The sequence below is a fragment of the Tachyglossus aculeatus genome, chromosome 10 (genome assembly GCF_015852505.1).
Source record: "Tachyglossus aculeatus isolate mTacAcu1 chromosome 10, mTacAcu1.pri, whole genome shotgun sequence".
Taxonomy (NCBI): Eukaryota; Metazoa; Chordata; class Mammalia; order Monotremata; family Tachyglossidae; genus Tachyglossus; species Tachyglossus aculeatus.
In genome coordinates, this window is record NC_052075.1 from 30,277,469 (window position 1) to 30,291,489 (window position 14,021).

A 14,021-nucleotide genomic window follows, 5' to 3' on the forward strand; every position below is an offset into this window, starting at 1 on the left:
AAGCGCTTACTATGTGCCGAGCATTGTTCTAAGTGCTGGGGGAGATACAAGGTAATCAGGTCGTCCCACTTGGGGCTCACAGTCTTAATCCCCATTTTACAGACGAGGAAACTGAGGCACAGAGAAGTCAAGTGAGTTGCCCAAAGTCACACAGCTGGTCTATGGTGGAGTCTGGATTAGAACCCATGACCTCTGACTCCCAAGCCCGGGCTCTTTCCACTATGCTACGCTGCTTCTCTGTACGCAAATGCTGTGAGGCTGAGGGTGGGGTAAATAAAGGGTATAAATCCAAGTGCAGAAGGGAGAGGAAAATAGGAGAAATGAAGGCTTAGTTGGGGAAGGCCTCTCGGAGGAGATTCATTCATTCACTCAATCATATTTATTGAGCGCTTACTGTGTGCAGAGCACTGTACTAAGCGCTTGGGAAGTGCTAGTTGGCAGCGTATAGAGACGGTCCCCACCCAACAACGGGCTCACAGTCTAGAAGGGGGAGACAGAGAACAAAACATGTGGACAGGTGTCAAGTCGTCAGAACAAATAGAATTAAAGCTAAATGCACATCAATAACAAATAAATAGAATAGTAAATATGTACGAGTAAAATAAATAGAGTACTAAATCTGTACAAACATATATACAGGTGTTGTGGGGAAGGGAAGGAGGTAGGGCCGGGGGGATGGGGAGCAGGAGAGGAAAAAGGGGGAGCTCAGTCTGGGAGATGTACTTTTAATAAGGCTTTGAAGGTGGGGAGATTTATCATCTGTTGAATATAAAGATGAAGTAAATTTCAGGACAGAGGCATGACACAGGTGAGAGGTCGGAGGCAAGATAGATGTGATCAAGGTACAGTGAGTAAGTTAGTGCTAGAGGAGCTAGTGAGTGTGCTGGCTTATCGAAGGAAGTCAGGTAAGATAGGAGAGGGCCAGGGAATTGAGTGCTTTAAAGCCATTGGTAAGGGTTTTTTGTCTGATACCGAGGTAGCTGGGTAATCCCTGGAGGTTTTTGAGGAGTAAGGAAACACGGACTGAACTTTTTTTTAGAAAAATGGTCTTGTGTGGGAGGAGACTAAAGCAGCGTAGCTCAGTGGAAAGAGCATGGGTTTTGGAGTCAGAGGTCATGGGTTCAAATTCCGTCTCCGCCACTTGTCAGCTGTGTGACTTTGGGCAAGTCATTTAACTTCTCTGGGCCTCAGAGAAATGATCACCTTGTAACCTCCCCAGCGCTTAGAACAGTGCTTTGCACATAGTAAGCGCTTAGTAAATGCCATCATCATCATTATTATTATTATTATTAGGAGACAGAAGGCAGGAAGGTCAACAAAGAGGCTGATGTAGCAATCAAGGCAGGATAGGATAAGTGCCTGGATCAGCATGTTAGCAATTCAGATTGAGAGGAAAGGGGAGATTTTAGTGATGTTGTTAAGGTAGAACTGAAATGATTTTGTGACTGGTTGAATATGTGTGTTGAATGAGAGAAATGAGTCAAGGATAACAACGAGGCTACAGACTTGTGAGACAGGGAGGATGGTGTCGCTGTCTACATGAGTCAGAGGTCATGGGTTCAAATCCTGGCTCCGTCAATTGTCAGCTGTGTGACTTTGGGCAAGTCATGTCACTTCTCGGGGGCCTCGGTGACCTCATCTGTAAAATGTGGATTAAGACTGTGAGCCCCTTGTGGGACAACCTGATCACCTTGTAACCTACCCAGGGCTTAGAACAGTGCTTTGCGCATAGTAAGTGCTTAATAAATGCTATAATTATTATTATTATTACAGTGATTGGAAAGTCAGGGGGAGGACAGGGTTTGAGTGGCAGAGCCCAGATACCTATTGTGTCCGTTGGTCTAAGGGGGCAATGAACTCACCCCTGGGTGTAGGGAGAAAAGGGCACACCCTATGGACAGAGCCATTGAGCCCTCTGCCTTCTTCCTTACCAAGAAATGTGTATGTCTGGGGTACAGTACTGCTTGCTTTGGGAGCCTGGAAAATACTCTAGCAGGATCTCACTAGCAGTCCCTATCAGGGTCTGCACTTACCAGCACCCATCAAGGCATTCACTTCATCATCTCCCAGCAGGGTGTCCACTAGCCAACTCCCCAGCTGGGTGCCCACTAGCCAACTCCCCAGCTGTGTCTCCCCTAGCCATCCTCCAGTCATATTTTCTGAGTGCTTACTGTGTGCTGAGCACTGTACTAAGCGCTTGGGAGAGTACAATGTAGCAATTTAACAGACACATTCCCAGCCCACAGTGAGCTTTCAGTCTAGAGGGAGAGACAGGCATTAATCTAAATTAATAGATCATCACTATGTACATAATTTCTACGAGTCTGGGAGGAGGGATAAATAAAGGAAGCAAGTCAGGGTGATGCGGAAGGGAACTGAAGAAAAGGAACAGAGGGCTTAGCCAGGGAGGGCCTCTTGGAGGAGATGTGCTTTCAATAAGAGAAGAGAAGCAGTGTGGCTCAGTGGAAAAAGCCAGGGCTTTGGAGTCAGAGGTCATGGGTTCAAATCCTGACTCCGCCAATTGTCAGCTGTGTGACTTTGGGCAAGTCACCTAACTTCTCTCACTCCCTTGGTGACCTCATTCGCTCCCACGGCTTCAACTATCATCTCTACGCTGATGACACCCAGATCTACATCTCTGCCCCTGCTCTCTCCCCCTCCCTCCAGGCTCGCATCTCCTCCTGCCTTCAGGACATCTCCACCTGGATGTCCGCCCGCCAACTAAAGCTCAACATGTCGAAGACTGAGCTCCTTGTCTTCCCTCCCAAACCTTGTCCTCTCCCTGACTTTCCCATCTCTGTTGACGGCACTACCATCCTTCCCGTCTCACAAGCCCGCAACCTTGGTGTCATCCTCGACTCTGCTCTCTCATTCACCCCTCACATCCAAGCCGTCACCAAAACCTGCCGGTCTCAGCTCCGCAACATTGCCAAGATCCGCCCTTTCCTCTCCATCCAAACTGCTACCCTGCTAATTCAAGCTCTCATCCTATCCCGTCTGGACTACTGCACTAGCCTTCTCTCTGATCTCCCATCCTCGTGTCTCTCTCCACTTCAATCCATACTTCATGCTGCTGCCCGGATTATCTTTGTCCAGAAACGCTCTGGACATATTACTCCCCTCCTCAAAAACCTCCAATGGCTACCGATCAATCTGCGCATCAGGCAGAAACTCCTCACCCTGGGCTTCAAGGCTGTCCATCACCTCGCCCCCTCCTACCTCACCTCCCTTCTCTCCTTCTACTGCCCAGCCCGCACCCTCCGCTCCTCCACCACTAATCTCCTCACTGTACCTCGTTCTCGCCTGTCCCGCCATCGACCCCCGGCCCACGTCATCCCCCGGGCCTGGAATGCCCTCCCTCTGCCCATCCGCCAAGCTAGCTCTCTTCCTCCCTTCAAGGCCCTGCTGAGAGCTCACCTCCTCCAAGAGGCCTTCCCAGACTGAGCCCCTTCTTTCCTCTCCCCCTCGTCCCCCTCTCCATCCCCCCGTCTTACCTCCTTCCCTTCCCCACAGCACCTGTATATATGTATATATGGTTGTACATATTTATTACTCTATTTATTTATTTATTTATTTATTTTACTTGTACATTTCTATCCTACTTATTTTATTTTGTTGGTATGTTTGGTTCTGTTCTCTGTCTCCCCCTTTTAGACTGTGAGCCCACTGTTGGGTAGGGACTGTCTCTATGTGATGCCAATTTGTACTTCCCAAGCGCTTAGTACAGTGCTCTGCACATAGTAAGCGCTCAATAAATACGATTGATTGATTGATTGATTCTCTGTGCCTCAGTTACCTCATCTGTAAAATGGAGATTGAGACTGTGAGCCCCACGTGGGACAACCTGATCACCTTGAATCCCCCCAGTGCTTAGAACAGTGCTTTGCACATAGTAAGCGCTTAACAAATGCCATTATTGTTATTATTATTATTAAGGCTTTGAAGCTGGGGAGAGGAATTGTCAGATATTTGAAAGGAGAGCGTTTCAGGCCAGAGGCAGGAGGTGGGTGAGAGGTTGGTGGTGAGATAGACGAGGTAGAGACACAGTGAGAAGATTAGCATTTGAGGAGCAAAGTGAGTAGAGTATCCACTAGCTAGCTCCCCAGCAGGGTCTCCGCTAGTCAGCCCCCCAGCAGAGCCCACTGAAATCAGCCTGTGCCTGGGCAGCTAGTGACCATCAACTAGAATGTCTTGGTATCTCATTTGGCTTGCCGGCAGAACGGTGTGTGAGTAGCCCACGCAGTGCCCAGATGGGCCAAGAGAATGGGTTGTATGCTAAGGGGCCCCTGGAGAGTAGGGGCAGATGGGGCCTGAAGATGATTAGAAACCATTACAAAGCCACTGATGTAATTAACCCTCATCTGAGTCTATTAGAAATACTGGGTTTGTAGAGCCTAAGAAGGGATAAAGAGGGCAAAGCGAGGCAGTCACTTGGGGCTGCCAAGCAGGGGGAATCTGGAAGCCGAACCCCACATTGGGGGAACGCCCAACTGAGTCCAAAGGAAAGTTTTTGGCGCAGAACCACGGTCACAACTGATATATTTGTCCTGCATGGGGGTCTCATTCCTGGGGCTGGTGATCGCAAGCTGTGAAGTGAATTTGGTGTGGGCTCTTGCTGGGTGGTAGATTTTCTGAGATAGCTTGCCCCAAGGGACCCACGGGAGCCCACGATGCCTGGGCAGTCTGGAGAAAGTCCGTGTGGGGATGGGCACTAATAAGTAGCCCCCTGTTCTCTTACTCCATCTCTCTCTTTCAGACTCCCGCTCCATCCTGCTGCCAGTAGTCTTGCACCATCTTCACATGCATTTGCAGGAGCAGAAAGATCTGGTCATCTGCGCCCGGATTCTGAGTAACATCTTCTGCCTCATCAAGAAGAACAGTTCGGTGAGCACGCCGGTCCCTGGGGACTTCCCGAGCAAGGGATTTAGTGTGGGAATCTGTGGGCTATGGGAGAGTTATAGGTTCCGGATGCTGCCTTATGAGAAAATGGGCGGACGCTCCCTGTCAAGCCACGTTTATGCATCCTGCTTGGTCGCTTTCCTTGAGAAGTGATGTCTGGGAGGTTTCCCTTAGTGGAAAGCGAATGTGCTCAATGCCTGCCATGGAGACCTGCTCTAGATACTTTGGAAATAGAGTGGCTACTGAGCTGTCTCCAGGCCTAGTGATCTAGCCACTTGGGTGCCCCTCAGCAAAGGAATCTCTCCGAAAATGCCGGAGGCTGCTGCTGGCTGAGGTCCCAACTTCCTCTGGCGGCTCTGTATCCTTCCCTCTGCCCCAACCCCAACATGGAGTGCTGGGGTTGCCCAGCGTTTTTTAGCAAGCAAAGGCATAGCTGGCGAATGGGTCCTAGCCGAGTGCTCATCCTTTCCCTTACAACAATGAATAATATAAAACTTGTGGGGAACATCAAGGGCAGGAATAGCACAGAGGTGAAGATTCCCCCCAAATTAGTTCCTCATAGTTCCTAATCTTGGGCCAAGTTTGGAGTGTCCTATTGGATGAACATAAATTTAGGTTATATTTATTCCTGGGCAAAGAGCAGGCCTGGGAATCAGAGGACCTGGATTCTAATCCTGACTCTGCCTCTTGCTGGCAGTGTGACCTTGGGCGCATCTGAACATGGTGTTTCCTCCCTATTTAGACTGTAAGTCCCATGGAGAAGCAGCATGGCATGGTGGTTAGAGCACAGGCCTTGGAGTCAGAAGGTCATGGGTTCTAATCCCGGTTCCACCACTTGTCTGCAGTGTGACCTTGAACAAGTCACTTCACTACCATGCCTCAGTTACCTCATCTTTTAAATGGGGATTAAGACTGTGAGCCCCACATGGGACAAGGACTGTGTCCAACCTGATTTGCTTGTGTCCACCCCAGCGCTTAGTACAGTGTCTGACACATAGTAAGCGCTTAACAAATACCGTCATCATTATCATTTTGTGGGACAGGGCCTGTTTCTGACCCGATCGAGTGTACCTTCGCGCAGTGCAGATGCCAAATATCATTCTTACTATTTCATTTTAGGAAAAATCTGTCTTGGAGGAAATCGATGTGATTGTGCACAGTCTGCTAGATATCCTACTGAGAACCATCCTGGAGATCACCAGCCGGCCTCAGCCCGTGGGAACTGCCATGCGGCTCCAGTTTCAGGATGTCACTGTAAGATCCAGGGCAGGGGGCAGGCCCCAGCTTGGGTGTGTAGTGTCTGTGGCCCCAGGCTTTGGGATTTATGGGATTTGGGACAGATCGGAGACTGTGCCTGGGCCACTTTCTCTGTTTGGCTAGGTTTAATACTCAACAGTGGAGAAGGTACTAGGCTGGTCTGCCGGGGAGGAGATGAGGAGTCGTGGAGGCTCACAAGCCTGAATTGGATTTTCTCTCCCTCCCCGGGTAATCTCTGAATGTGTGTTTTTACCATGTTTTCTGTCAACACAATGAATATTCCTCCCTTGTGTGTGAGTGTGAGCTAAACGCTTTCCCTGGTCTGGTGTTCAAAACTGGCTGAACGATATTTTCTTCTCAGGCAGATTATTTGCCAGATACCAACATTTTCTTTAGCTGTTTAGCAAACAATTACTAAGACCTCTGTAGTGAACACAGCTCCTGCCCCGGCCTGTTTAGAAAGAGAAGCAGCGTGGCTCAGTGGAAAGAGCACGGGCTTGGGAGTCAGAGGTCATGGGTTCTAATCCCATCTCCCCCCACATGTCTGCTGTGTGACCTTGAGCAAGTCACTTAACTTCTCTGAGCCTCAGTTACCTCATCTGTAAAATGAGGATTAAGAGTGGGAGCCCCAGGTGGGACAATGTGATCACCTTGCGTCCCCCCCACCCAGCACTTAGAACAGTGCTTTGCACATAGTAAGCGCTTAACAAATGGCATCATTAATTAATTCAAGTCTGCAACCCCCTCAACAGATGCAGAAATGACCCTTAGGCCCTCCCAAGGGGAGAGGCTTTTGTTCGGCCCCTGTGATATCAGGTCTCGCAAGCTGAATGGGGCAAGAATTGCTGCAGCAGCGACTCTCCAGTGCCCACCTTGGCCTCAGCAGACAGAACCAGAGTCCCGAGTGGGAAAGGTTCTTGTTGACGATGGTGGGAACGAGGGAAAGACCAAAGGAGTGAATGATCCTCCGGTTGCTCTTGAGGATGGGCCCCTACACTGGTGGCAGTTTGGGAAGTGTTTGGAAAAACACTTCAACCCCAGAAATGGAACCAACCCTCAGCCTAACCCTCCCTTTGGGTAACCAACTTGGTGGGGGTTGCCAGATCTGAGGTACCTGGATGCCCCTTGTCCTGCAGGACCGGCATGGATTTAAACTCCATTCCACAAACCCCCCCACCATAGACCTGTTCTGGGCCAGGGTTGGGCAGCCCCCAGGTCAGCACAGCAAGAGAGTTGGAGAGTGGATGAGGCAGCGGTGAAAGACGGACAATCTCTCCCCGGCAGCCGTCACCACATCCAGCAGCACAATTGCTGGAATTCACTGCAGAGCGTCCCCCGGCAGGTTCCGGTATGGGAAACGAGGGAAGGTTTCCCAGCAGTGCCGGAAACTTCCAGGCACCAGTCCGGGCAGCTATGGTCCAAGTTAAATTTAAATATGAAATTTTTCTAATGGGAAATGGAATTTGAGGATGACCACGCTAATGGTCCCTATTTCTATCTGTACCTCAGGAACTAGCTGGGAGGGTAATCAGAGTGAGTGCTTCTAGGTGTGTGGGTGTTTGTTCCAGTTGTGTAAGCAGGGTATGTGCAAGTCTGTATATATTGTGATGTATTGGAGAAGCAGCGTGGCTCAGTGGAAAGAGCATGGGCTTTGGAGTCAGAGGTCATAGGTTCAAATCCTGGCTCTGCCAACTGTCAACTTTGTGACTTTGGGCAAATAACTTCACTTCTCTGGGCCTCAGTTACCTCATTTGTAAAATGGGGATTAAAACTGTGAGCATTGGACAACCTGATCACCTTGTAACCTCCCCCGCGCCTAGAACAGTGCTTTGCATATAGTAAGTGCTTAACAAATCCCATCATCATTATTATTATTATTATGTATGTAGGTTTGTGAGTGGACACTAATGTGTGTAAATGTAGTGTGTGATTTTCTGTGTATTTGGGTATATGTGCTCTGTTGCTCCTGTTCCACTTTTTCTTCCCTTCCTTTTTTCCTTCTGGGTACCTGCAGGTGTGTCTCTCTATCCCTGTCTGCATGTGTGCCTCTGACTGAATCCCTCTGTGTGTGTGTGTACACTGTATGCTTGTACCCCTGTCTCTTTATGTATTGTGTATCTGTCCCTGTCTGTATTGTAAGCGTGTCATGGGCTGGGAATGTGTTTGCTAATTCTGTTGTATTATACTCTCCCAAGTGTGTAGTACAGTTCTCTGCACATGGTAAATGCTTAACAAATACCATTGATTGATTGATATTGTTTGTCTATCCCTCAATCTGTGTGTCTGTATCTGGGTACTGTCTGCCCCTCAATTTGTGTTTGTGTCTGTGTGTTTGTCCCCCACCTGTGTCACCCTATGTATTGTATGTCTATCCCTCAGTCTGTGTGTCTCTCTCTGGGTTCTGTCTCTCTGTCCCTCTGTCTGTGTGGATTTTTTTTGTTTCTTTGCCTCTGTCCCTCTCCCTTTCTATCTTCCTTTAGTGCTGTTGTGACCCTATCTCTTCTCGCATGTTGAGTTCTGGAAAATAGTTCCTTAGTGTAAACTCACTTTCATTCTCCAAGCTGCCACCTGTCTGGGCTGGGCAGGAGGGGTGGTGGCCTTCAGGGGCTAGAAATGGAGCAGAGTTTGCAGCACAGCCAGAACTTCCAGTGCCAACTGAACTGGAAACACCTATTCAGGCTCGGCCCTGGCAAGCACCGTTACAGCTTCTGCATCTCCTCCTCCTCCTCCTCCACCACATCCTCCTCCTCCACGTCCTCCACCGTATCCCCTTCGTCATCATCGTCATCTTCCTTTTCCTTCTCCTCCTCCTCCTCCTCCTCCTCATCCTCTCTTCCTTGTCCTCTGCCTCCTCCTCAGTGGAAAGAGCCTGGGCTTTGGAGTCAGAGGTCACGGGCTCAACTCCCGGCTCCGCCACTTGTCAGCTATGTGATTTTGAGTAAGTCACTTCACTTCTCTGTGCCTCAGTTACCTCATCTGTAAAATGGGGATTAAGACTGTGAGCCTCCCATGGGACAACCTGATCACCTTGTAACTTCCCCAGCGCTTAGAACAGTGCTTTGCACATGGTAAGCGCTTAATAAATGCCATTATTATTATCATTATTATCCTCCTCCTTGTCCTCTACTTCCTCCTCCTCCTCCTCTTTCCCCTACCCTCCTGCCTCCTCCTCTGTCTCTGTCCCTGACTCCTTCCTATTCTTCTCCACCTCTTTCCCCTTCTCCTTCTTCCTTTTCTCCTCCTCTGTCTGCCTCTATCTATTTCCCCTCCTCCCTGTCTTCCTCCTCCTTCCTTTCCTTCTTCTTCTCTGCCTCTTTCCCCTCCTTCTTCTTCTCTTCCTCCTTCTGTTCTTCCTTTTTCTTTTCATTTCCCTTTCCCTCTTCCCTACCAGGAGCAGTCCAAAAGCAGCAGCAGCAGCAAAGCACACCATCCCCAGTACTGTTACCACTGTAAGGGAGGAATCCCCCTCTTCCCATTTTGTCACTAACAATTGGAAATTCAACTGACAGGCCAAACCCCCAAATTTGGGTAGTCCAGCCTAGATCAGTCTTCTGATCACTGTGGCTGGGCAGGTATCCTGACCTGAGGGACAGGACTTCAGTTCCTGAAAGTACTGCTCTTTCAGGTGTGGGAATGAGATTGGACAATGAAATTCACCAAACCACCTTAGAGCCTTTATTTTGATGCCTCATTCGACCAGGGTGCGTTACTGTGGCTAAATGGATCAGAGTCAATCAAAACCCCTCTACTCTTTGAGCTTTAAGTTTGTGTACATCTTATTCTGCTTCATTTCCTCCCAGATGATAGAAATATATAAAAATGTATGGATGAGTGTGGGAATGACTTCCAGGAAGTGTGTGTGTGTGTGTGTAGATATGATTCTAGACAATTCATAATCAATAAAGTTCTGGAACATAGTCTCCTAGGGTTGAAGCCATGCTCAACTTAACACAGCCATGTTGGGTGGGACACAGGAGAATGAGGGACAGCCGCATGGATCCCCAAACCGCTGCTGTGTTGAGAATTAAAATAGAAAGTTATGGCAGGAGTCAGAGAGAAACTGAGTCAGTCTTGGGGAACCGAAAGCAATGAGGACGGAGGAAACGTTTTAAGAGCATGATAAAGCAAACTCTCAGACAAAACTGCATCCCAGCTGAAAACTGGGAGTCAGTTCCTGAGAATAGATCAACATGGTGTCCTGCTATCAAGAAAGGAGTGATTCTAAGCAGAAGCTTCATAAGGAAAGGAGGCAAGGAGGCAAAAGAGAAAAGTGTCAGGCAGTACAAAAATTCACAACACAAGAAGGAATAACCTTTTTGTGTGCACAACGTGACTGGGATTGTGAGTCCTGAAACAGACTTTTTGGTCACACCCATTTGTAAACGAACTTCACCATCTGTGGAGTCCTCTCCAAATATGAAAGGCATCTTTATTTACAGGTTCTATGTAGATGAATATGCATTTCTACGCACGTGGACCTATTTGATGCAGTCCTTTGGAGTTTGGAGCAATTGTTCTTCACAGTATTTTCTCCCGGAGAAAATAGAGTTCTAATCATCAATCACTTCTATTTACTGAGCACTTACTGTGTGCAGAGCACTGTATTAAGCATGTGGAAGAGTACAATACAACAGAGTTGGAAGGCACGTTCCCTGTCCGCAGTGAGTGTACAGTCTTGAGGGGGAGAGCAAACAGAGTGGGTGGTTTCAAATCCTAATTGCTCAGAGCAGCACAGTTGCTCCTCCAGTAATTAGACTTTCAGATTCCTGTCCTTTCCTCGCATCTCCAACCTATGCTTGAGGTTCTCCGAAGTGACTTTTCCTGTGTCGCTGACTCACCTCGGTAGAGTTTTTCCTGGAAACGATGCTGGAGATTTAGCTGGGAACTGATACTGGAGACTAATGTTGGGGACCGATGCTGGGACCAGTGCTGGGGACCGAGGCTGAAGACCGATTTTGGGAGCTGATAGTCGGGACTGATGCTAGAGATATGTTTGTTTAGCAGTGGCACGTGGTAAAGACTCACGGCGCTGTTTCTCCCTTGGAAAAGAGCAGTGCACCGATCTGTTTCCGTGAGCAATAACCCACGTCTGGGCTGCACCCACGTCCCTGCTGGTAACTGTTCTCGGCAACAGAGGAGTTGGTGTTTGCTGTCTTCAGTTGGAACTTGCGTCATCAGAGTCAGGCGGCACAGGGTCAGAGTGGTCCTGATTTTTTCTGATCCATGGAACACAGAGCATCTAATCCGTGACTGGGTTTTTGCCTTACGGAGCTATCTTTCTTCACAGTTGTCAGGCTCGGGACTTTTTCATCATAGTGAATGCCTGGTTTGCTAGAAAGAATGAATTCTGGTGTTAGGGAGTTCTGCTTCCTGGTTTTTCTGATGGGAGATTTTGCTTGAGAAAAGCAAAAAGGCTTTGGGGGCTTGGGTGTGTTTATGTGGCAGCCTGGCCTTGCCAGCCTGTGGCTCATACAGGCCCCAAGATTGAAAGCCTCTTTGCCCTCCCCAGAGAAATGAGGGTGGTCCCTGCCCCATCCGCCCACACTCCCTGGTCTAAGCTGTGGAGTGGCCATCTGAGGTCCACCCTAACTAGTTGCCAAGGCACCAAATGAGAGTCTTGTCAGCAAAGCTTTCTGCAGGAGACAATATGTTCAGTAGGCAGCAGAAACTACAAATGCAAATTTCCAGGCCCTTCCTGATGCGGCCTCATGCTGAAGCTAGAGAAAGGAGACTTTGTCGCTCTTAGTTCTGGAAAGTCAGAATATGTGAGACCATCCTACAAAGAACAGTTTGAGGTAGTTGTCTCATAGTGCCACCCCATTGACCCCACAGTATGTGTGATGACAATATCTGCCCAAGATGTTGATGGCACTGTGAACGCCCTCCCCACCACCTCTTCCATCAACCGACCTGAACTCCGGGGACCCTGGGCGTAGGTTCCCAGGCTGGCAGAGCAGTAAGACTCAGGACTGTGGACAGTGTGCAGGGGGGGATGCCAGGCCCGTTTGGTATCCACTTTCCTGGCGATGGAGCTGCCTCACTAGCTTGGGGCTGAGCGTTGGCCTTGGCCCTTACTAAAACAAGTAAAAGCCCCTCTCCCGAAATGTTCAGAGGAGACATGGAGCTTGGCGCTTGGCACATGCTTGCTTCCCTGTTGAGCAATGACTGTTACTTCTTGGCTTTCCAACAGGTTGGCCTCACTCCTCACTTTCCTTTCTGGACCACCCGATCTAGGGGGTCTTCAGGTTCCCTATCAGCAGTGTCATCATCACAGTCTCCATCGTCACTGTCATCATGTAGGTCATAACTGTTATCGTGTTACCACCTTAAAAGTAATAATAATAATAGTGATGGCATTTATTAAGTGTTTACTACGCACGAAGCACTGTTCTAAGCGCTGGGGAGGTTACAAGGTGATCAGGTTGTCCCACGGGGGGCTCACAGTTTTAATCCCCATTTTACAGATGAGGTGACTGAGGCCCAGAGAAGTGAAGTGACTTGCCCAAAGTCACACAGGTGACAATTGGCGGAGCCAGGATTTGAACCCATGACCTCTGACTCCAAAGACGGGGCTCTTTCCACTGAGCCACACTGCTTCTCGTAGTAGTAGTGTGACATAGTGGAAAGAGCACGGGGCTGGGAGTCTGAGGATCTGGGTTCTAATCTAATCTAATCCCAGCTCTGCCACTTGTCTGCTGTGTGACCTTGGGCAAGTCGCTCCACTTCTCTGTGCTTCAGTTTCCTCATCTATAAAATGGAGATTAAGACTGTGAGCTCCATGAGGAGCAGTGACTGTATCCAACCCTATTATCTTGTATCTACTAGTGCTTAGTACAGTGCCTGGCACATAGTAAGCACTTAACACATACCACTGTTATTACTATCATTATTTTCATCATGGAGGCCAGCACCCCCATCATCACTATCATCATCACCCTGTCCTGGCTTGGAAAGAGCACAGGTCTGGGAGCCAGAGGACCTGGGTTCTAATCCCAACTCTGCCACTCGACTGCTGGGTTACTTGGGGACATCACTTCCCTGATTCTCAGTTTCCTCATGCCAATAATAATAATGATAATAATAATACTAATTATGGTATTTGTTAACAACTTACTATGTGCCAAGCACTGTTCTAAGCACTGGTGTTCTAAACACAAGGTAAGCAGGCTGTCTCACATGGGGCTCAAATCCCCATTTTACAGATGACTGAGGCACAGAGAAGTTAAATGGCCACACAGCAGACAAGTGGCGGAGCCGGGATTAGAACCCATGTCCTCTGACTCCAAAGCCCAGGCTCTTGCCACTAAGCCACGCTGCTTCTCTCTCTCATCTGCTTTTTCATCTGTTAAACAGGGATTCAACACCTGTTCTCCCTCCTACTTAGACTATGGGACAGGGAAAAGAACTGTGTCTGACCTGATTAGCCTGTATCTACCCTAGCACTTTGTACAGTGCTTGGCACATACTAAGTGATTAACAAGTTCCACAATTATTAATAAAGTCCAGAAAAATGTGGTTCAGCAGAAACCAGACCTAACTCCTTATCCTCACCTTCCAAAGGTAGATTTCCTCTCTGATGGAACAGAGATGAAGGCAGAGGGGCCGGCTAACAGACATGTTCCCCATGGACCCCTTGAGCAGGTTCCCCTGGGAAGTTCTGGGGCACTGGGGCAGGACATTTCTCTTGGGTTTGCCTAACTACACCATGTCCTCTTTCCTCTTTCATCAGGGCGAGTTTGTCGCGTGCCTCTTGTCTCTCTTACGGCAGATGACAGACCGACATTATCAACAGCTTCTCGATGGCTTCAACACCAAGGAGGAGCTGAGAGTGAGTAACCTGAATGGCTTTTCTTCCTCACTACTCC

The 14,021-nt window shown here is 48.7% G+C and overlaps 1 protein-coding gene across 1 annotated transcript in view; it reads left to right on the forward strand.

The window, feature by feature from the left end:
* DOCK4 (dedicator of cytokinesis 4) overlaps nucleotides 1-14,021 on the forward strand; it is a 356,538-nt gene that overhangs the window by 254,418 nt on the left and 88,099 nt on the right. The window contains exons 26-28 of the mRNA XM_038751970.1: nucleotides 4,757-4,884; nucleotides 6,019-6,153; nucleotides 13,886-13,984. Coding sequence (XP_038607898.1) covers nucleotides 4,757-4,884; nucleotides 6,019-6,153; nucleotides 13,886-13,984 — 362 coding nt within the window. The remainder of the gene's footprint in view (nucleotides 1-4,756; nucleotides 4,885-6,018; nucleotides 6,154-13,885; nucleotides 13,985-14,021) is intronic.